General features: G+C 49.8%; 1 protein-coding gene across 2 annotated transcripts in view; it reads left to right on the forward strand.

Moving 5' to 3' along the window:
- The window catches only part of RBM6 (RNA binding motif protein 6), a 54,153-nt gene extending 35,378 nt beyond the window's left edge, over positions 1-18,775 (forward strand). The window contains exons 6-23 of one of the 2 annotated variants that reach the window (XM_059823102.1): positions 2,541-2,615; positions 4,567-4,627; positions 5,731-5,799; positions 6,190-6,192; positions 6,905-7,156; positions 7,676-7,836; positions 7,977-8,074; positions 8,568-8,610; positions 9,203-9,263; positions 10,229-10,320; positions 11,033-11,185; positions 12,273-12,362; positions 13,130-13,219; positions 13,855-14,124; positions 14,707-14,781; positions 15,346-15,443; positions 16,710-16,821; positions 18,630-18,775. In XM_059823102.1, coding sequence (XP_059679085.1) covers positions 2,541-2,615; positions 4,567-4,627; positions 5,731-5,799; positions 6,190-6,192; positions 6,905-7,156; positions 7,676-7,836; positions 7,977-8,074; positions 8,568-8,610; positions 9,203-9,263; positions 10,229-10,320; positions 11,033-11,185; positions 12,273-12,362; positions 13,130-13,219; positions 13,855-14,124; positions 14,707-14,781; positions 15,346-15,443; positions 16,710-16,821; positions 18,630-18,755 — 1,929 coding nt within the window. In that variant the 3' untranslated portion in view covers positions 18,756-18,775. The remainder of the gene's footprint in view (positions 1-2,540; positions 2,616-4,566; positions 4,628-5,730; positions 5,800-6,189; positions 6,193-6,904; positions 7,157-7,675; positions 7,837-7,976; positions 8,075-8,567; positions 8,611-9,202; positions 9,264-10,228; positions 10,321-11,032; positions 11,186-12,272; positions 12,363-13,129; positions 13,220-13,854; positions 14,125-14,706; positions 14,782-15,345; positions 15,444-16,709; positions 16,822-18,629) is intronic. The other variant, XM_009811847.2, reaches the window with a different exon arrangement.
- Positions 18,776-22,218: the final 3,443 nt, after the last annotated feature.

Raw genomic sequence — 22,218 nt, forward strand, 5'->3', positions numbered from 1 at the left:
ACTGAAAATTAGAGTATTATCCAAAACATTTTGCAGAGAAAAGGAAGAAGATATAGATGAAAAAGAATAAGCAGTGACAGGGACTAGAGGAAATAAAGGTTCTGAAAATATTAGGGATGGAATCTAGTAACAAAATGGGAGAATGAGGAATTTAAAGTCACTGAATCCTGACAATGTGTGTCCTAAATGAAGGACTCATTTTGGTGTGTTAAATGATGATTGCAACCTTGAAAATTACTTTATCAAGAAGAAATCAGTAAGAGAGAGCTTGTTGAAAAAGTTAGCAGGCAATCAGCAGGGTGTTAAGGAAATTAGGGAGTAATTATGCAAGTGACACTTCCTGCAGTCTCCGAGAACTGAATTTGCAGTAGAGACCAGCACCACATGCACTTAAAACCCATTTTCCTTAAAACCAAAAATAAACTTAAGGCTTTCTGGCAAGTTTTATCCTCAATGGCTGGTAGAAGGATGAAGCCGTACGATGCATTGCCCTGCCAGAGGAAGTGTCCTCAACTCTAGTTGCCCTTGTTTCCCAAGCTCGTGGGCAGGGCTGCAACTGCCTGCTGAGGAGCTGCTGTTTCCGAGGGCTTTCCTGGGCTCACAGAGTGGCCGCAGCTCTGCTCGTGAGGATGTGCACCCTGCCTTCTCTCCCTGCCTGTGCTCGGTGGGTCCTGAGGCAGATACTGGTGTTTCTAGCCTGCTCTCCTGGCACTGCCTGTTGCTTGAGTGTGTGATGTGATGGGTGCCTTGCCTGCGAGAGGGAGCACGTCCATCTCGGAGGGACCAACACTCCCAGTGGCACAGCCTTGATTTCCACTTCCCTGTCTTTCTCACTTGTGTTTGCTCACATGCCTTAAGGAAGGTGCAAACCTTCTCCTAGACATGTTAAGTAGGCAGTACTCCACGCTGTGAATAGACCCTGAGGAGATTCCTTGTGTCTGAGGTTGCAACACTGTGCGCTGGGTGCACACGCCAGCCCTCAGCAAGGTCTAGGAACGGCTCAGCTTTCTGTAGGGCAAAGGCAAATCCATGCTGGAAAGCAGTGCTTGAACAGCTGGGTGGCAGAAAGGAAACACCTGAAGTGTTCAACACATATAGACCTGGTAGGAAAGGACAGCCTTGGTCCGTGAAAAGCAGGCTGCTGAGCGGGGAGGTGGTGGTACCTGACCTTACAGAGCAGTGCCTTTGGTCTCCAACTTTCTCTTCTGCATTTTTTTGTAGGGGTTAAAGGATTGTTGTTGTACTGCCGCTGAGTGATTCCCTCCCATGAACTCTTCCGTCCTACTTTACATATTCCCTAGCATCTCCCTCACATTCTGCACAGCAATTTATGCATGGGTGTATCGTGACTTCTGAATAATAACTCTGGGAACTTGTTTTCTCATGTTCATGGTTTGCTCTGGGGGCTTTTGCGTGACTAGGCTACTGGGTCAGAGTACCTGGGAAGCTTCTGACTCACCAGAGGTCCCCAAAATAGCCTGGGGCCGTTTACAGCTCCCTGACATTTGTCTGTACCATCCAGCAATGGGCCAGAAGAGCGACTGCTCTCCTGGGACTTGGGAGACCTGGGTCTGAGTCTCATTATTGTCACCGAGTCTCATATTGTGGTATTGGGAAATACAGACTGTGTGGTCTGGCAGTGCCTCCAGTGATATGAGATGTCTCATGGCTCCGTGCGTTTGCGGCTCGGTCTGCATCCTGCATGCCCAGGCATGGTCTGTTGTCCACGGCAGATGAGAGCAACCAGGACTCCTTGCTGCTCACTGCTTTTATGGGCTGTTCCAGGCAGGAGCTGGGGGACTTGCACCTACGACTTAATTTCACCCTTAAATCATCTGCATTTCAGCAAAGCTTGCGGATTTGTTGGGCTCCTGACATCTCTCCAAAGGGTGATGCGTGGAGCTGAAAGCAGTGTGTCTTTGTAGGCAGTGGAGCTCCTCTGCTGCTGCTGCCCAGGTGCTCAAGGCCGGCCCCACCGAGCACTGCTGCAGAGCAGCGACCTTGCTGGCTGGGGAGCCAGTGGCCTTGCCACGTGCCTGCATACTTCCCTGAAGGAAAGCCAGGGTTTCATGGGTGACGTGAAGACTAACCCAAGTCTGAACATTCTCTCACCTCGGTGGCATTTTTCCTTGTATTCCTCCTCCAGTAGCTGCCTTGAGGCCAGCCTGGTGGTGGCTGGGGTGAAGGAGGCTGTCCAGCTGCCCCTTTCCAGCATGTGGACAAAAGCAGTTTAAAGCAGTTTCACTCTAGTGCTCTGGTTACTCTGTCTCTGCTCTTCCTGGGAGGTGGCAAAGCCTCTTCTGCCTAGTTCCTCTGGAGCTAACACGCAGCTTTGTAGCCCCGTGCTAGAGCAGGACACAGGCATTTTCCCTTCCACTTCCATGGCAAAGCTCCAGCTAACTGAACCGGGAGACTTTTTCCCCCTTTCACCCTGTTTCACTTGCGAAACCTTTAGGAACCAGAGCTTTAACCTCTTTCTTTGCCTCTGAGTGTTCTGCGTGTGCTGGGCACATTCGTCATTTACCCCCTTGTCTCAACAGGGAACTCTTTCGATCGGTGGCAAAGAAGTGACCCTTGAGTACACTCCGTGCCCAGAGTTTTGGCGCTGCAAACGTGTAAGTATGTGATCAGAGAGCTGTGTTATGCTTCCCCTGCTGGCTCTCACGGCAGTGGCAGCAGAGAGGAGTGTTAGATATTTGCTCAGCGGCTGAAGATCCTTAAGAGTAAAGGAGTAAATCCTAAAGAGTAAAGTCCTGAAGCTCTTGCCTAGTCTAAATTTCTGTGGTTTTCCCTACCTTGTTTTTGGTACCACCTATGAGCGCATGTTGCTTTGGTACAGGTAGCAAGTATTTTATGCGCAGAGCAGTTTTGTCTCTGTGCAGTGGTTCCCTTGTAACATGGGAAAAATAGTGTGTGGATCCTTTCTCCTTACAATCAAAATGAGACAGTGATTCTGCCAACCGGAATGGAATAGGCTTTCACTCTGGTTCACGTGTGTAACCGCAAGTGTCTTCACTGCCCAGGTAACCAGAGCTTTCACCAGTGTAACACTGCAAACCACCCCTCTGTCTCACACAGGAACCTATGATCTAGATTTGAGTGTAGTAAGTGCAGCAGGGAAGGAAGCATGGAAATGAGTCCAAGTCCAGGCAGCACAGTACAGACTATGTTAGTACAGACTGGAACTCGCCCATTTCTGGGGAGGCACAGTTGCCCGAGGGTCAGTTTTGTTTCCATGTCCTTCCCGCAGTTCTTTCGGCTGTAGGCTGGGGAGGAGTGCTAGAGCAAAGGGTGGGGTTGTTGCCTGCATTCCCACTGACTGCAGACCGAGAGGTTGCAGCAGGGCAGGTAGGGATTCGTTCTGGTTAGACTCCCGCTTTGACCACTGGATCACGCTGGGCTACAAAGGCCCTCATCCAGGCTAATTGGATGCGTGCCAGCTGCCAGCAGAGCTGTTGCTGGGCACCTCGTCTATGCTTGCAACGCTCCGGAGATCAAGTAGAGACAGCAGTTTCAGGCAGTGGTTTCACAACAGCTCTCAGTGCAATGAGAAGTAGCTGGAGCCTGTGTCCCTACTGTTGCTGTGCACAAGCATGGCCTGAAAGAGCTTTCTCATGCCACAGAGCCTTTGCAGGGCTTTAGTTAGAGAGAAAAAAAAATGTATGAAAGAGAAGCAATGCATTTACAAAGAGCTTGAAGAGGAAGTTAGGAATGCTGTGTTCGGAGAGAGCTGTGAAGACGGGGCACTTGGCTCTTTCCATGGTGGTGGGATAACCATCCGAGACTGTACAGCTCTACCTCTTGGTTAGCAGACACAGAATCACAGAATCACAGAATCAGTACGGTTGGAAAAGACCTGTAAGATCATCGAGTCCAACCTGGGGGGAAAAAAAAAAAAAAAAAAAAAAAAAAAAAAAAACACAAAACCCACGCCACACAACAACAATAACAAGCCACAACCCACCCAACACCACACAGCACCATGTCCATCAAGCTACATCCCACAATGCCACATCCACACGCTCCTTGAATACCTCCAGGGAGGGTGACTCTACCACCTCCCTGGGCACCTCTTCATTGCCTCTCCCTGTGCAGCAAATTACACCAGTATCTACAGTTTAGCTCAGATAAGGACTTTGTCACTGCTTTAGGAGTGAGTTGAGATTAGAGAATACAAAGGTAACTTTGAATTCTTTGAAACAACAGGGTGGCTAGCAGTATGGTGCCTAGCAGGGACCCTTTTGGTCCAGCGTCACGTGAGGGGGGGAAGGGTCCCATCTCAAGGACTAGTGAAGTACCTCCGTGGTGTGAACAAATCTGTGCTCAGAAGTTGTGTGAAAATCCTGTTCCCAAGGCAATCCCAGTTGTGAGCCATGTGAGCATTTCCCTTCCATTCCAGGCAGGGCTCCTGCTGCCGTTACCCATCCTGTCTCTCAAGCTCTCACTGTAACTTTTCCGTGGCTATTACTTATTTCTGAAAGCGCTGCAGAGTCTGGCCTTCTGGAATAGGTTGTACCCACTACCTTCAAAACATCACTTCCTCATGCTGTCCATCTTCCATTGCAGTGTAAGGTGTGTACTGTGGGCTACAGATCTTCCTGCTCCTATTGCAAGCTCCCAAGAGATGGTGAGTATATCTGGTCCCCCAGATGTTTGGTCGGTTAAAAGTTTCATCTGCCCTGACAAGTAAGTTTTTCTTCTGGCTTCCCTGTGGCATCCCTCTTGGTGGACTAGCTGAGCACTGTGTAGGAGAATTAATAATTTTGCTTCGTTTAGACCCTTTTCCCTGTCCACACTAAAGATGTTGCATGCGGATATGTTGCTACCAGGTTTTCTGTTCTAGTGAGGCTTGGTGGAGAGGTGTCTTACTGCACAAGGCCTTCCCTTCCTATTGCTTTGGCATTGTCCTTCATCCGCAGAGTTACAGATTGCGTGTCCTCTAGGGCTGTGAGCTAGTACTGCTGGCTGGAGGTGAGATGGCTTCCCCTCAACCCACCGTCCTTGGGAGATGCAGCTGCATGTTTTCAGTGTTATTCTTTTGAGGGTCTCAGATCAGAGGTGAATCCAGGACTTGAATTGCTGAACTCACCTTGCTGACTGTAAGAAGTGCATGGAGAGGAGTTCTGCTTCTCCAGGAGCTTCTCCTCACCCCACCAACACCTTTGCTTTTTTGCGTGCGAGGGTGCGAAAGCCAAAACACGCTCCCTTGAGGAATTGATTTCTTTGGGATGAGCAGGTATTCCAGGCACTCTGTAAGCTTTGACTCTGTATCTTTGAGCAGATTTCTTACGTTTTGCATTTCTTACCCACATGCCCCAGGCAGAAGGGCATTAAAATAACTGCTGATGCAGAACTCTTTATTTACTGAAGCACTGTCCCCATGGTTGTGTTTTCTGTGCACTGTGACTCCTCCATCAGCGTTATGAAGGCAAAATTCACATAGCTGGCCCAACACAACTGTGGATTGTAATAAAACTGCAGAGGAGCAAATTAAACAGAGCATTTAAGATGCTGTGAAGACAGATTGTGGAACATGCTTCTTACTGACCTGGTTTTGTTGATTGTGAGAACATGTGTAATAAGGTAACCTCTCTATGACCGTCCTTTAATTGCTGGGTGAAACAAAACAACTCTCTAGGCATATACTGGCATTACTGCAGCTTTGCATGAGTTCTTGCGTTCTTTGTGGCTGATGGTCTTGAAATGGATTGTAATATGTCTCTCTTGCAGGGACCAGAGCAGGCCCAGAGTCCAGAGGTGGTTCTGAGGGAGAGGACGCATCAGCTGAGCAAGAATTCAGTAAGATAATTGCGCTCCCCATCTCCAGGGTTGTGCTCATGTCTGTGTGATTTGCATGGGCAGTTTTCACAGCTGCACGTGCAGACTGGTTTCATATGCAAATTTTACATGAGGTTCTGCTTATGAAGCGTAGCCAAAACTCTGCACACTGCAAACTGCAGACAAATTAGTATGGGTCTGTCTGACATGAGCTGTGCTGACAGCCAAGCAAGTCAGTGTGCAGCTTTCCCAACATTTATGTGCAAAATGGTCGTGGGTTCCATCATGCTGCCCACTGCCCGAACAGAATGAGAGCGGGGAGGTGCTCTGGGGCACATTAAAGAGTGAAGCTTTGCTGTGCCAAGTCTTGCACTCTCATTTCTTTCTCTTTGTGGGAAGAGGCTTCAGCAGCAGGTACAGGGCTGGTGATGTCTGACTTTGCAGCCCCACAGCTTTGGCTTCCCTTTCCAACTTTAGAAGCTCAGGTAGGGATCTCTTTTGAGGTGAAGCCAGATGCTTCAGAGGCCTTCAAGCACAGAAACTTGATGGGATTTATCTTCTCTGTATTGCATAGCTAGGCCAGGGGCAGGGTGTTTCCCCATAATATCTGCCTCATCTGTGGTAAGTAGGCACCTGATAAAATCACCGATTGCATTATGATGCATTTCACTCAGTGATCTCAGTTTTCCTCTAGCATAGACATGGGGTGAGAGTTACTAGTTGATACTGCTCAGCTATGGGTGTTCAAGAATATATCAGTCATAGTAAGGATATCACTGCCATATAGATTGTTTTGGACATGGGAGGAACATATCCAAACCCATCCCTGATTCACGTTTGCCCAGGCAAGAGCCAATCCTAAAAGGAGGCCAGAAAGGCTCTTGTCTCTGGCAGCAGAGGTCAGGTAAAGGAGGCCAACATGAAACAAGGCAGTGGAAGGATGAGCAGTACCTAGCTTGTCCTTTACACACCTTGTATCTGCAGAGTGTTAAGACATGAAACATGCAAAGGGCAGAACAGGTTAACCTTTTCTAAGGGGCACTGCTGCAATGGCCAGAAAATAGCAGAAGAAAAATACGTGCTGAAACACTGTATATGGAACCAGTCCATTTCTCCTCTCTAATAGCAGAGGCAAAGCTTGAAAAACCTGAGCAAGAGTTATCAGGACAACCAGGATCTCCAAAGCAGCCTCTCCAGCCCTCGGTTCCTGCTCCGCAGCAGGAGTGCCAGCCTCAGGAACAGGAGCCAAGGAAGAGAGATGAAGGGAGAGAGCGGCGGCCCTCACAGGAGAAGAGACGGGACATGGACAGGCACCAGGATCTGCCTTCTCAGAGAGAAGCAGAGGAAGCCACACCACAGGATGGTGGAGGAAGCAGAAGTGAGTAGCACAGGGCCCAATTTTGGATTCCTCTTGCTTGCACTCCATGAGGCCATCTGCAGAAAGGGCAGCATTTCACTAAAACCTCTGGAGGCTGTTTCCATGTTGTGCAAATCATGGCATCGAGTAATGGTGGGCTGTCCAGCTCCAAAGGTTCTGGTGAATTGCCTTTAGGAAAACTAATTCAGGGCAAGCTGGCTTCACAATGTTACAGTTACCTTAGCACAGCAGCAAAAGTCTCTTTGGCCAGAAGTTACCCTGGGCTGAGCTCCTCTGAGGAGAGGCCTACTTTTTGCTCTGTTTTCTGGGAAGGAAAGGTTAGCATTTAGAGGCAGTACTCTGAGCATCTTGCAAAGTGGAGAGAAAAAAAGCGATGGCTTCCAGACTCAACTGCAAGAAGCCATGCTGTTGCTTTGAGTGGGTTTAGTTTTACCTGTGCTGTCACAATAAACTCAGATCTGAATTACCTTTTTCTACTACTTTTTGTTTCCTGGCCACCTCCCTCATTGTGCTTCACAGCAATTATGCTGAAGCGTATTACTCGATTCACCCCACCAGAAGTGATTGTGGGGCTCCTGGCCCCGTATGTGCGTCTCTCCACATCCAGCGTGCGCATCATGAAGAACAAGGCTGGCCGGATGGGGCAGACCTATGGCTTCATTGAACTGGATTCACATGCTGTAAGTATTTTCCTGATTTCACATGCTCCCCCTGTTGGCATCTATAGTCTGTAGAAGTAGAGAAACCACAGGAATCTGGATCTGGGAAATGGGCTTATGTTTCCTTCTCATGGATGTGAAATTCTCCTTTCCTTTTACAGGAGGCACTGAGATTGCTAAAGATACTGCAGAATCTGGATCCCCCTATCTGCATTGATGGACGTACGGTGGAAGTGAATCTTGCTACAGGAAGGAGAAGGTATAGACAGATGAGGCAGTAGGGTTGTCCTTTGTGTGATGTGCTGTGAAGCTCGAGCTGTGTTGTCAGACCCAGTGCTTAAAGGTTGGCACATGAATTAGCACAGATGTTCCTACAACCTAAAAATATGTTGTAGAGCTGAAGGCATTGGAGCTACAAGAAGCTTCAGTGATTGAGCAGTATGGGATTAATCGTCATATTGCCTGGCCTTTTGTTGTTGTCCAGCCATCAGATCCCATTGTGAAGGAATTAACGGGTTCAGCTTTTTCAAAAGCAGATGGAGAGATTCATCTCTGGGGACCCAACAGAGAGTGTAATCGTAACTCTTGTGGAGACAGTGATCTGCAAAATCTGTGTCCTGGGATGGACACAATCCAACAAGTGGCCAGCAAGGATGGTCTTTCTGCCTTTATTAGTCCTGCTGATCATTATGAGTATACTGAGGTTAATGTGAAGCTGGACTGATGTTAACCTGTAACCTTTATTTCCACAGGAATGACTATGGGGAACACGGTGACAATTCCTACTATGGCTCGGTAGGTCTGCACAGCTTCCCTGCAGGTAGCCGGAAAGGGAGGGAGCACCGGGGGTGCTGGGTCTGACTTTGGCTTTTTCCCTTTGGGCTGCTGAAAGTTCAACATGTTTGAAGATGGGATGATAATGCTCAAGTGTGCTCTTCACTGCTACAGTGCCCATAATACTGTTTATAATGTGCATAGAAGTGCAAGTCAGAGTGCAGATGCTGCACGAGAGAGTTCTGGGCTGGATTACTCTATACCATGCTTTTACAGAGTGACTTAGTTGATGACTGATCTCAGTTCCTGGAGTGAATGTCTCTTCTCTAGTGCTTGTTACTAGACTACAGGGATCTTGCCGTACTGAATGGGCTGGAGGCTTCTATATGGATTGCCATGAGGATCTCATTTAAAGATTCATGGAAGCTACAGAGATCTTGTGCTTTGCAACACTGTCCATTGCTCTGTAGATGAAAAGCTGTGCCTGCTTGTGCTCTATTTAGGGTAGCTAAATGAGCTGTTTTCCTGAACTTCGGGCCTATGAGAGGGAGGAGAAGCAATATGATGTTTGTCAAAGAGTCCCTGATCTGTTTCTGTTGTTCACTTACTCCAGGGCAGAAGGGGCATGAGAGACAGGAGGGGCGGCGAATCACAGAGACGCACCAGAGCACAGTGTAAGTTAAGCTCTGCCTCACTCCTACTGTGGAGACTTTTCTTCCTTAAAAGGGCACTGACATGTAGAAATCAGCCCAAAAATATTTTTAAAGGCTAAGAGTAGGTTTGTTTGCTACACCCACTTCTGAGTTCCTTCGCCAGCTTTGTTTAGTCACATTTTCCTATCTGATGATGTGTTTCTCTCTGCTCTTACTGAGCAAAACTACATGCAGATAAAGGAAACTTGCTGCATGCTTTTCCTTGTTGTGGTAAACTGATGGGATAAAATCAGCCTGGCAATTACTAGGTGAGACGGAAGAAAATACACAGCAGTGCCAGTAGCTGGAAGAACACTCCTGATTGTTTTACTCACTTATACGTAGTATTGCTGAGCTCTATCTAATAACACTTTGGAAATGAGAAGCATTCCTCGCATTATGGGCCTGCCCTTAAGGCCTTTGGCTTTTCCTGTAGAAACAGTTTGCTCCCCTTTCTTGTCGGGAGCTTTCATGCACTCACGCACTTACGGGGTGGGCAGAAAGGATGTGGGGAGTGTCATCACTTTAAACAGAAGACTGTTCGAAAGAGCACAGATCTTCCTTGTTCACAGGGGTGGGTGGACACAGCCTGGTATTCATTACCCCATTCTTAGGGAAATTACTGAATTTCGTATCTTTGTCCGGCCAAGTGTTGTGGTCTGGTGATCTCAGCACAGCCCCTGTAAGTGTGTTTTGATGTGAAAGTTTTGTTAGAGTCCTAAACCAGCAGAATTGTGAAAACCTATCTCCCTTCTTACTCCTTAAAGAAAAGAAGATGTAGGTTGAGTGATGTGAGGATACTCATACCTGTCTTGCCAGGAGAGAAAAAATATTCTTTCCCACTTTTGATCCTTTCACCAGTGTAATAGTTGCTCATGCTTTTGTTTTGTAAAAGGCAAGTTTTGCCTTTGGAAGATTGTGGTATTAACTCTTGTCTCTCTGTTCAGCTCCATCAGATGTGTCCACATACATTTATGATCCTGAAACTGGGAATTACTACGATCCCATAGCTGGGACATACTATGACCCCAGGACTCAGGTGAGTGCGTGGAAGGGAAGCTTTACCTATAGTACGTTCTTACCAACTGCCCTTCTCTGGAGAGATTTTGCACCTAGATCCTGAAGACAGGCTAGCATGGGACGGATAGAGGCAGCTTTATTTGTCTTACTCAGACCTCTGACCTGAATAAAAGACATGCACGTTCCAAAATATCAACTTAATGAGAGGCTAGGAACCCATTAGCTGTGTGTTGAACCAGATACTGTAGCTGCCTCTTTGGCCTCTGAAGCCCTGCCTTTGGAGGGTTTTTGGTTTCCTCTTCATTGAGTAGACTTATGGACAGAACATTCTTGCTAGATTTTACTGAAAACGTGTGGTATGTGGCTCTCTGTATTAAAAGATGGACAGCACAGCTCTGTTTTCATCTGTGGTCTCTTTGCTCCCCGACCCCAGCCAGCAGTAATTACAAGGATGCCAAAAAAGAGCCATCAGCAGAGGTTCTCTGGGTCTGTCATCTTGTTTTCATGATACTGGAGATGTCTGTGTTGTGGGTGAGCAGGGTAGTGCTCTGATGACCTGGCTGTGGTAGACTGTCTTCTGCCCCAGCAAAGTTCTGACACCTTTGCCCTCAGCTGTCTGAGGCTCTGCAGTCCCTTCTTACTGTGCTGGTCTCCCCAGCCCAATAGGGACAATAAGCCCAATAAGAAGATCGCAGGGGTTTGGCTAAGTCTGTTCCAAATGCCTCTTTCAGAGAGAAGTCACGATAGACCGAGAAGCCTGCTCATCACCTACAGAGAGCAGAAGGCGGCGGCATGGAAGCCAAGAACGGACAAATGAAAGGAAGGAGCCGCACGGCAGGGACAATAGGGACAAAAAGGAGAAAGGGAAAAATACTTCTACTAAGGTAAATCCCTCCAGGTGTCAGAACGATCAGAGATCTGAGGCCAGGAGGCTGAGGTAAGAGAGGTTAGAAAATAGGGAGTAATTTATAAGGGATTCAAAAAGGGAGGGACAGTGAGAGAAAACGATGAAATACATGAGGTCACCAGCAGGCCAGGAACGTGGTTGCTGTCTGGCCAGGTGGGAGTAAGTTCCTGAGATTTTTCTCTTGTGACATTAAGCCAGGGCTTCTCATCCCTTCTTTATGGTAAAGGATTCAGAAACATCCAGGTAACTGAGACACACATTTCACTCACATTGCTGAAAGCACCCAGCTATTGTAACAGAGCCAACAGAAGAATAGCAGAGATGTTTAAACATACAAAGTCAGATAATAACAGACGGAGATTCAGCTCTCCCCTAACCACAGTTCCTGCCCCCTTCAAACATCACAGACAGACAGGAAGATGAGGCAGGCCATGCAGATGGTCTACAAAGGTGAACCGAGATCGAATGCAGATAGGCGTCTGTGACAGACGAACGATCCTTCCCGGAGTCCAGTCCCAGTCCTGGGGTAGTGCCCTTCAGTCCTGCTCCCAGTGAGCAAACGCTGTCTCCCCAGTGTGAGGAGCGGCTGATGGGGAGTAGCTGCCCAAAGTGATGTTTGAGCATGAGTGCTTGGAGCAGGATTTTCCACAACAGTACTGTGATACCGACTGAGCCTGAGGAATGCCAAGAGAGTTGGTAGAAGTGACTGAACCACGAATGCAGAAACATTGTTTTTCTCCTTACCTGTTGGTCTGGATATGCTCTGTGGCATGACTTGTCCTGGGCAGTTGGGACCCGAGCGGTGTAATTGTCCCTGATACTGGTACCAAGCCAGTCAAGGAGTCTCATGTGGTATGGAGGATGCCTGCTTTCAAGGGCACTGACCTAGGAGAAACATGGTGGTGTCTGAATGGATGGTGAAAGCATCTCCAGTAGGAATCCTGCCATCATTTTTCCTGGCCGCCTGGTTTCCGTGGATGCTCAGAAGTGGCTTCCTGGCTGCTGTGTGCACTCTTGGACCCTTGTGCTGCTGATGGCCTAATGCTCAATCTTGGGTTTTTCAGAATGAGCCTGGAGAGGAGAGGTTCTTTGCAGAAGATGTCTTCAAAAAGCCATTGCCTCCCTCTGTGAAAAAGGATGAGAGTGCAGGCCTGGTAAGATGTTGCATAGCTCTTGTCTTTCCCCAGTCAAGTATGAGTAGCTAATGAACCCCTAAACTACAGCATGTCTAGGGTTTCAGACCGGTTCTCTGTAAAGCATGTAGACATGAAACTTCACCCCAGCCTACTCTTTGTGCTGCTCAACGTACAAGTATGCATCACAGTCTCATCCTGTTGCAGTGCTGGGTGACTGCGGTCTCCGGTGTTCTCTGCCCAGTATAAGGAAGATGCTGGAAACACCACCGAGCTGGTTGAGCCTGGCCATGTTGTTGTCCTTTCCCCTCCCCATCTGTAGTACTTGTGCTTTGTCTCATCTCTCACAGGCAAGCAGGACTGTAACCCTTCCTGGAGTGGTGGGTTTCTCTCCTCCCATGCTGGCTGGCTATGGGGGAGGCTTTGCACCTGGTCTCCATGTCCTGTGTGCACACACAGAGGTGTCTAAATGTGACCTGTCCCTGTCCCAGCTCCGTCATTGGTCTGAGACACGGCTGGGACTGCTGTCAGCGTCACAGTCTAGCAGAGAGCGAGAGTGGAGCAGGCTGGGACAGCACGGTGAGCTGCTGCAGCTGTCTGTGAAACCAAGGGCATAGCTCCAGGAGAGCTATGAATTCCCCAGAATGGGAATGTCTCCCACCAAAACCACCACCTCATTTCACCCAACTGGCTGGTTTCCTTGGAGGCCTGTTTAAACAGGTGCTTAGCTGTTGCGTGTACTGGGTCCATGCTATGGCAGTCTTAACACCTGATCTTGACTGTTTCAGAATGAGACTGGGGAGGAGAAGTTCTCTGCAGAAGATGTCTTTAAAAAACCATTACCTCCCTCTGTGAAAAAGGATGAGAGTGCAGCCCCGGTAAGTGTCTCCATAGGATTGGGTTTTGCCTTGTTTGAGCCTGGGTAGAGGACTAGGGAGGCTCGCCGAAGCCTGGCTGTGACCTTGGATGGCAGAGGTGCCAGCTTCTCATGCCAGAGGAGGGAACATTGGAGATGGAATGGTGAAGGCAGTTTGTTTTATAACTCTGAGCTTGTTTGTGGGCTTCTAGCATGGGGAAATTTAATACCTGCATTTAAGCAGGGTTTCCTCCCTCAAGCAGTCCTCAGGCAGAAAACTCTTCCAGCTGCCTCCAGACTGAGGAAGGCCAAACCTCAGTGACCTCCATTGCTGGAGAAAGTGACTGACAGCAATTCCCTGCCAAATAGCCGCTGCTTCGGTCGGCTTCTTGTGCTTAGGTGTGTGGCAGATTGGGAAAGCCTGGCACCAAAAAACAGCCGGTCTAGAGAACAGAAGGGCTTCTACCCTGTGGTGTTTAAATGCTGGCCAGCCAGCTTCTTTCCATTCCCTGCCCCTGCTGCTGGGATGCTGCTCTCTGGCTCTTGGGCTGTAACGGAGACAGAAGTCATGGGGAGATTGGTTGGGGAAGCAGAGCCCTGCACGGCAGGGCAGGCTTGACGCTACAAATTGTCACACTCTTCTGCCCCTTCCCTCAGCCCAAGGTGGTGAACCCTCTGATAGGACTTCTGGGAGAGTATGGAGGAGACAGCGACAATGAAGAGGAGGAGGAAGAGGAGGAGCAGTCGCAGACACAGTGGCTGCCGCCTCCTCACCCACCAGCACAACGCGAGGAGCAGCCGAGGAAGGCCAAGGCCAGCGACGACAAGCTGACCGACTGGAACAAGCTGGCTTGCTTGCTGTGCAGGAGGCAGTTTCCTAACAAGGAAGTGCTCATCAAGCACCAGCAGCTTTCCAACCTGCACAAGGTACAGGGGAGCTGGTGGCTGGGGGGCTGCATGTGTGCTGCAAGCTGCCTTTGGCTCAACAGCTTTGTGATCTGCAGCGAAAAATGCGACAGTTGGGTGGGAAGAGCTGTGCTGAGTTTGGCACAGTAGCAGGCAAAGCTCCCGTCAAAGCTCTGTTCAAAGCATTGTGCGAGCTGCTTGCTCCTGCTGCGGGAGTGCTGGACCATCAAGGTGTGACTTTTTAAGCTGTAGTGAGATAGCTCAGGCTTGGGGAGAGTGGGGTGCTGGCACACACGAGTCCGATAGCATTAAGAACTTAGCACGTGCCTCCCCATGTTCTGTGCTGCCTTTGAGCTCTTCCTTCAAGGAGGGCCAGACTGCACACAGGTTAAAATAGGACTGGTTGCCTTCCTTACTGGGGAGAGGAAGGGCTTCTGGTCTCTGGAGGGGAGCAGGTAGTCTGGGCTGGAAGAGAAGCTGTTGTATTTGGTATAGTGCAGGTGCAAGAGCATGCTGCTTTACCTGTACTCCTTATGGGTGGAGCAAATGACCCTGGCAGCTTGTAGCCTCTGCTGACACCGGCTTCTGTTTTCCTCCTTCCAGCAAAACCTGGAGATACATATGAAGATCAAACAATCTGAGCAGGAACTGGCATATTTGGAGAAGAGAGAGCGTGAGGTGGGTCTGTGGTAGTGGGCACTAGGAAGATGTTGGTCCCAGGCAGACCCTCCACTTGCGCACCTGTATCTGCCGCCTGGGCATCAAATGCCTCCCAAAGAGTCTTAGACTGAACTGTGGGCACACCTGTAGATAGTGCTGTGACTTCTTAAGAGCGGGTCTCCCTCCTCCCAGAAGGGGCTGAGTGTGGTTCTGTTGACCTGCAAGGTAGCGCTGGGCTTTGGGCTAAGTGGGACCCAGATTTCCATCTAAAATGGATGGTGTGGGCAGCTGCTGCCTGGCCAGGAACGGGAGGGCTGTAACTGTCCGTTGTTCAGAAGGTAGCAGAGCTGCTCCCGGTGCCATAGCTGGAAGGCTGCAAGCACAGGTCTGGGTCAGCCCAACAGATGCCATCAGGATAGAATAAGTGGATTGTGGGTCCTAGAAACATCCAGGGTGTGTGGGTCCCCAGGACAGATTTCCAGCCAGCTGAGGATGAGATGAGACCTGGCTGCAGAGCAGTCTCCCGTGGAGCGTTGAATACTTTGTAGCTCCCACATTTAGTTTGTTCTTTCTGTTATGAAGGGGAGATACAAAGACAAAGGAAATGATCGGAGAGAGAAATTCCAGCAGATGGATTCACCAGAGAGGAAACGACTCAGATACGACCGGGACTCAGAGAGGTAATGGCTGCTCTTGGTTAGATCTCTTTGGGGTTGCTGATGCCGGGATGGCATGTGTGCTGCTGGCGCGCCAAGGCCAGGAATTGGCCAGTGGGGTAGATCTGCAAGAGTAACAGCCAGACGGGCTGTGATTCTTGTGGGTAGAGTGCCCCAAAGTGTGAGCCTGTTGTGCTGCAGGACTTCTCAGAGAGGGCAGGAGAGGGCCAGGGGTGTGTAGTGCAGGGGCGGAAACGAGGGTTGAAGGGAAAGCAAGAGACAAGCTGGATGGGTGAGATGGAGGGTTTTTGTGTGTCTGGCCAGGCGCAGGGAGCAGAATGCAGCCTGTTCCCATCCACCTCATCCTTACAACACTTGCTGTCCTCCTGTCCTGGCATCTAGCCATTGAAAGAAAGAGCAAAGCTGTGTTTCATCTGTTCCACTGACTCAGAGGAACGCTAGGAGCTGTTTCCATCTCATGCAGAGTAGGTGGAGGAAGAAAGTGCGTGCTGTGTGGAGCTCTCAAAAGGCCTGCCTGCTGTAAGCTCGCGTGTTCCAGTGGGCTGAGGAGCTGCTAGGCATGTGTTGAAGACAAAACTGGTTATGTGCCTGTTCCCTTCTTGTACAGCACCTCAGAAGGAGACCTTTCCTCCACGTCTTGCAGTTTAAAAATCCACATCTTCTCTTTACTCTGTTTTCCTGGAATAGCTGTGTATAAACTAAAGCAGTTTGTGTGCGGTGTCAGCAGCAGCCAAAAGGTAGAATTCGCCTGAAGGAAGCTATTTTTGTGCTGAGTGGTTTTCAAAACTGTGGGTTTTGGTTAATGGTCTTGGATGAGTAATGACCAGGTGGGAGAAAGGGTGTCCAAATCAACACTACATCTATTGAGCTCAATGACCACAGCACTGGGAGAAAAGAAAGATCTGACAGAGCAGTAGGGATTAGACTTCACTTGCTAGCTATTACTAGAATTTGGATTAAGAAATGCAAACACAGAATGCTCCTGGCTTGTTTGTACCATAAATATTTTGGAGCCTGAGCTCATTTCCTGTGCCCTGGTGTGTTTTCCCCTGAGATGGGACAAGGAGTTATGCGGTCAAAGGTGTCTGAGCCTTGCACGTAGAATCCACCGTGTTGGTTTCCTGGGGCAGTGCGCTTCTTGCAAGCAACTTGGGTATCCCTCAGGAGAAGTTGGAATGTCAATGAAGGTGCTATTAGCAGAGCTAAAAATCCCTGGCATGTGTTTGGAGCATTGCAAAACCAGGCCATTAATTCTGCCTCTTTTTGCAGTGACTATGACCCAAGGATGGATAGTAACAACAAAGGGAACCGAATGTTGCAGTCCACGGGGTGGAAGAAAGGCTTCGGCCACAACCAGCAGGGCACAACATCACCAATGGAGGTGAGTCTTCCCTTCCTTTCCAAACACAGCACTGTCCTGTAGCTGGTAATGTCTCCCAAGATAGCTGAAGGGAGTTCCCAGCCGGAACAAGAGTCAAGCTGCAAGTCTTGGTGCCCACTTGATGGAATAATATGTGTGTGCTAATTAACTTTGCAGGCTGGGAGGGGCTGCAGGTATGTTGGCAGTGAAAAAGGTTAGAATTTATACGGATCTGGAGGGGTTGAGAATAGAGTAACAGCAAGCAGGGAGGGTGTGAGCATCTGATTAATGCCTGCCCAAAGCCAGGCTGGGGTTTGAGCAGGTCACCAGCTCAGTGCTCTGCAGCCACGTGAGCTGGGGGAAAAGGTGAACCTCCTCCGGGGAGGTGTGAGCACAACCAAAGCCACAGAGCACGTGATACTATTTGTCTGTTCTGTTTGTGAGGCTCTTGCTGCCATTCTGGACTCTGGACTTAGGAAGGGAATTGCCAAGGTACGTCATCTGATGAGGAGCAGAGTCCCCATCAGCAGAGAGCTTCAGGGATAGGCAGGGCTGGGTAGATCCTGCCTTCTGGGACAGGCTGGTCTCTCAGTGGGCCTTAATTTGCTGGAGAGGGTTTATCTGGCAAGTGGCCTGCGGCAGGGACTGCTCTCCCTTGCTCCGGGGCACGTGAGCAGCACCACGCCGTTGCGGCTGCCGTCGCTAGTCGGCTGTCGCTCGTCACGGTGGGTTTGTCGCCTGGCTGCCTCGCTGCCGCGGTGTCAGCGCTTCGCCAAGGGGCAGGCGACTTACAGCACAGCTCACGTTGTGACATGCAACTTGCAGTCAAGTATATCATGAAAGGCAAATATTTGAGGCTTCATGACGTGTGTTTGCTTGAGCCCACACACACGAGGCAAGATTCCCTCTTCACTGCAGACAGCAGGAGCCAGCCCCAGATGTTGCTCAGTCCTCGTGGAGAGTTTCCTGTGGCCATAAAACGGAATTTGTCAAAGAGCCACCTCCAGCAATGCGCTCTGGGAGGTCTGGCCTCTGATCAGGGCTCCCTGGACCGGACGGGGGAGCTGGTTGCAAACACAGCCTTCCTGCAATTCCTATAAAGGCCTCCCAGAAGAGCCCTAGAGATGCGCTTTGCTTCCACTTCCAATTCATGCTTGGGCAAAGCCACGTGCCCACTTCAGCCCCACAGGACTTTGATCTCTTGGCCTAATTGATCACATCGCAGATATTCAGATAAGTCGGACTTCAAAGCAAAGAGAAACTTTCAGCCTTGGGCCTCCTCTCCTGGGCTAACTGTAGGCAGGTATTACTGAATAATTCAGACGCTGGCTGCAAAAGCCAGTCGTTAAAAACTGGTTGAAATTCAAAGTGGGCTACCAGAGCCCATGGGAACTCTCCCAGAGGAGAGAACAGCTGAGCTTGTGCAAATGCAGGCTAACTGCAAACAGCTCCCTAGGAGCCCAGCTCTCTTGCTGGCACTTTCCTTCGCTGTGTTTCGATCCTCACTCACACACGGCTGCCTGTCGTCTGCCCGCGCTGCCTGTTTTGGCTGCCCGCTCCCACCCCGCCGTACGCTGCTGTTGGTCTCTGCAGCCGATCCCTGTGGTTCGATTCTCGCCGGGCATTTGCTGGCTGTGTTTTTGTTGCCCGTAAAGGGACGATAGATTCTCCCGAACAGCTTTTGGAGAACACAGTGCACTTGCTGTTCCTCCTTTCCCGGATCCATACGGGAGCAGTCAGCTGTCCTGAAGCAGCCCAGGGGAAGCTTTTTCTTTATGGGCAGCCGGCGAAGAGGAGAAATCACTAACACAAGCTGTGTCTGTTTTCAGGCAGAAAATCGGAAGAAGGGCCCTGGCCTGGGGGCGCAGGGGAAGCCCAGCAAGAGGCAGTCCAACGAGACCTACCGCGATGCCGTCAGGAGAGTCATGTTTGCCCGCTATAAGGAACTTGAGTGAATGGTGGAGAAAACCCCAAGCCTGTCTCTCTCCATCTCCATCTCTTTCTCTCTGTGTCATGTTCTCTTGGGGGTTTGGTCTTTTTTTTTTTTTTTTTTTGGAATTGTTACAGGTTTTGCTGCTAGAATTTTTTTTAATAAAACTGAAAATTTGTCAGTGCTTCCCGCTTCCTTAAAATGGCGCGTTTTAAAAGCATGTGATGCTTTGGAAGATTCCTGTCGTGTTTTGCGCTCTGCTGATGAGGTCCCTGGGGCTTGTGGCCATGTCAGTGGGGCTGGGACAGGTTTGGTCACTGTCCTGCAGTGCGTTCCCCGCCAGCTCAGGGACAGATGCTCCTGGTGCTGTGTACTCGTGGCTCAGGATGTGAGCTGGGAGCAGGGGACAGCCCCAAGGCCTGGGAGGAATTCAGGAGCAGGAGTGACCTGTGTGGGGTTCATCCCGGCTGTTAGCAAGGACCGCTGGGTTCAATTAGTAGCAACAACTTAATAGCTAAAGGCGGTCTAACTAACACTGGGTGTCATCTGGGCTTCCCAACCAGGGCAGAGCCCTCCCTTTCTGCCCCGCAGAGCATGGGGAGGGCTGGATCTGGTGGCAGTGGTGTTGGGGACCCTCGTGGGGACATAGCCGTGCTGGTGCAGGGTGGCAGGGCCTGTCTAGAGTCCTGCAAGGGGCTGTGTTTGTCAGAGGAAAAGCCTTTTTGAGCAAGTGCTGCTCACGCAGCCCAGGGAGGTGCAGAGGCAGCTCCTCGGCAGAGACACGTAATGGGGGCGGTTTGGCCGAAGCACAGTGAAAGCGTGCGTGTGTGAGCACGGCAGGGACCGCGGGTGACAAGGCTGAGTGTGGCCTTGTACGGCTGATGGTGGTGGCCGGCAGGAGCAGGTGACATGCCGGGTGGGCAGGAGGGTGGTGCCCGAGCTGCGGTGGCTGGCACCCACCACTGCTTTCCTGCTCGCCTGCCAGGGAGCAGGCCCCGGCATTGCTTTCAAATATCCCCAAGGAGGGAAAAACGGAGACACGAGGAAATGGAAGACATCAAGATTTGGAGGTGAAGGACCACCTGCAACAGGACGACTTCTAAAGGGAGCAGAAGACCTGTCCAAGCTGCGTTTCCTTCTGTCCGACACAGGCAACCCCAGAGAGGTGTGGAGGACTTGCTCGCTGGCACCCCGATCCTTGGTGCTGCACCCGGCGATGGTGGAGGTGGGGACGACCGTTGCGGTGCTGGTGAGTATGTGGGTGTGAGGGGAGGGAACGTGTGTGCCCAGGGCAAGTCGTATTGTTCAGAACAGGTTTGTAACAGCCCCCTCCTGCCGGAGAGCCCCTCCGTGATGGGTGTAGGGACTCCTGAGCAAACCAGGGGAGAGGAGCCGCTCAAGCCGGGGCTTCGGTCCCTTGGGAATCCTGGGCACACAGGGGAAGGACAGGGAAGGCGATGGGCTCCTGGGGATGAGCTCCCTAAAAGGGAGCAGTCATGGTGGTGTGAGGTCTGGAGGAGCAAGCTGGTGATCTCAAGTCTGGAAATTATTGACACACAAAGGGGAAAGAAGGGTGACTGTGATGGGACATCATTTTCAGCGGCACTGGAGGAAAGCGAGGAATTTGGGAGCAGATCAGTAGCTGCTGCACAGGCTGTCCTGCGCCTGGGTGTACCGGGCACCTATGTGTGCCAAAAATGAACACCCACTGAGCATCATTCCCAAACAGAAAGGGAGGGAGCCTTTACAACCACCAACTGCAGGAACCCTTTATCTGGTATTACTAACTTGCTAAGTGGGTACATCCATCTCAGTGAAAACCTGTTAACGACTGATGATATGTAATTAATTGTGAGATAACAAAACAGATAAAAGTAAGAGCAGCTTCCTTTGGACAGATGGACCTCACTAAATAATGTACGTTCCTTGTCTTAGCTGCGTTCACTCGCTTGCTCGCTTGTAGTCAGCGTAATGTGCATATGTGAAAGGAGAGGCAACACAGCACTCTCCTTGTAGGCCAATTGCCAGGGCTCAAGTCGGGAAGAAGAGAGGAGCAGGAGCAGACTGCAATGAAAAGAGGAAAAAAAATTAATTAAAAAAAAAAAATCTAATTGCAGGGTGCATCTGTCTCCAGTCAAGAGAAATCCTTTTTTTCTCCAGGGAGGTAGATCTACTTCCCGTTAGTTATATTAATCATGGAAATACTAGATTTGTTGGCTTCCATTGTTTTGAGGATCATAGTAAATGATTATGGGAAATCAAGAATATTCCTTGTGGCTTAAGATGTTGGAACAATACTGTGTTATTCACAGAAGTGTGGGATTTCAAGGGGATATGTTGTGTGTGGCTTGAAAACGCCACTTGTCTGGACTGAAGAGAGTATCCCAGTACCAGCCCATGGAAAAGCAAGGTAATCCCTGCATTTGACACCGACTTAATTCCTTTTCCCCAAGGTAACCCAGCGAGCGCCTCCGTGCATTCCCTTGAAGATGTGCGTGTGTATATAAGGTACGTACATCTATACGTAGGCATGATGTCTGTCCATGTTGTGCATCAGCCGGGGTATATCCAGGATTAGGGAACGTGGAAGAGCCCTCCACTGGGGTTGGGATGAGGTGACTGCAATGAGGTTATTAACAAACTGGAACAGGTAAATAGAGTAAGAAGCTAAAAGCATTAAAAAGAAGCACCAAGCCAGAAAATGGTGTATTCTCTTAGGAAAACGGCAGCATAGGTGGTGATGTAGAAACCCTGACTATTTATCGTTGGTACAGTGGCTTTGATGTGTTTAATATTTTTTAAAGGATGGTCACTTAAAGCCACAGTTATATTGCAATTACCTTTATATCTTATAATTACTTTGTTTGTATTTCAAAGATTATTCACAGCTACGCTAGTGCTGGTGCCGTGTACAGCATGTTGCCTTGCGTGCCATCCTGTGGTGGTGGGTATGACTGACGATGACAATTTATTTTTTGGAAGGTCCTGGTAAGAGCATTGGAATAGATCACAAGGTAAGTCCTGTGCTGGAGCAGTTGATTGGCATAGAGACGTTATTCACAGGAGAACTGTGGCAATCTGTAACCAGTACCAAGGTGGGTATGAATAGAAGTGTGTGTACAAGGAAACGGGGGAAGAAAAGGCAGAAGGAGGGTTTAAAAGGATGGCCTGTATGGGTAAGGAAGGCACTGATCCTGGGACACGGCTGCTGGCAGCGCTGGTGCCAGGCTGTGCTCGGCACAGGGGTGTTCTTAGGAACCATGAACTTCACGTTGGCCTGTTTGGGGGGCCCAAAGGGGAGGTTAAGTCCACCGTTTAGAGGGTGGGAGGCATAGGCAGGGCACTTCGACTTGGATCTCTGCCCAAGGTGGGCGCCCATCTTTGAGCAACAAACATCAGCCACAAAGGTTGGTATGCAGGAGGCTGATTCGGACATCTGAGAGGCTCTGGAGCAAGACCTGCTTTTTTCCTCCCTTTCCCAATGAAAA

Source organism: Gavia stellata, chromosome 12, assembly GCF_030936135.1.
Source record: "Gavia stellata isolate bGavSte3 chromosome 12, bGavSte3.hap2, whole genome shotgun sequence".
Classification (NCBI taxonomy): domain Eukaryota; kingdom Metazoa; phylum Chordata; class Aves; order Gaviiformes; family Gaviidae; genus Gavia; species Gavia stellata.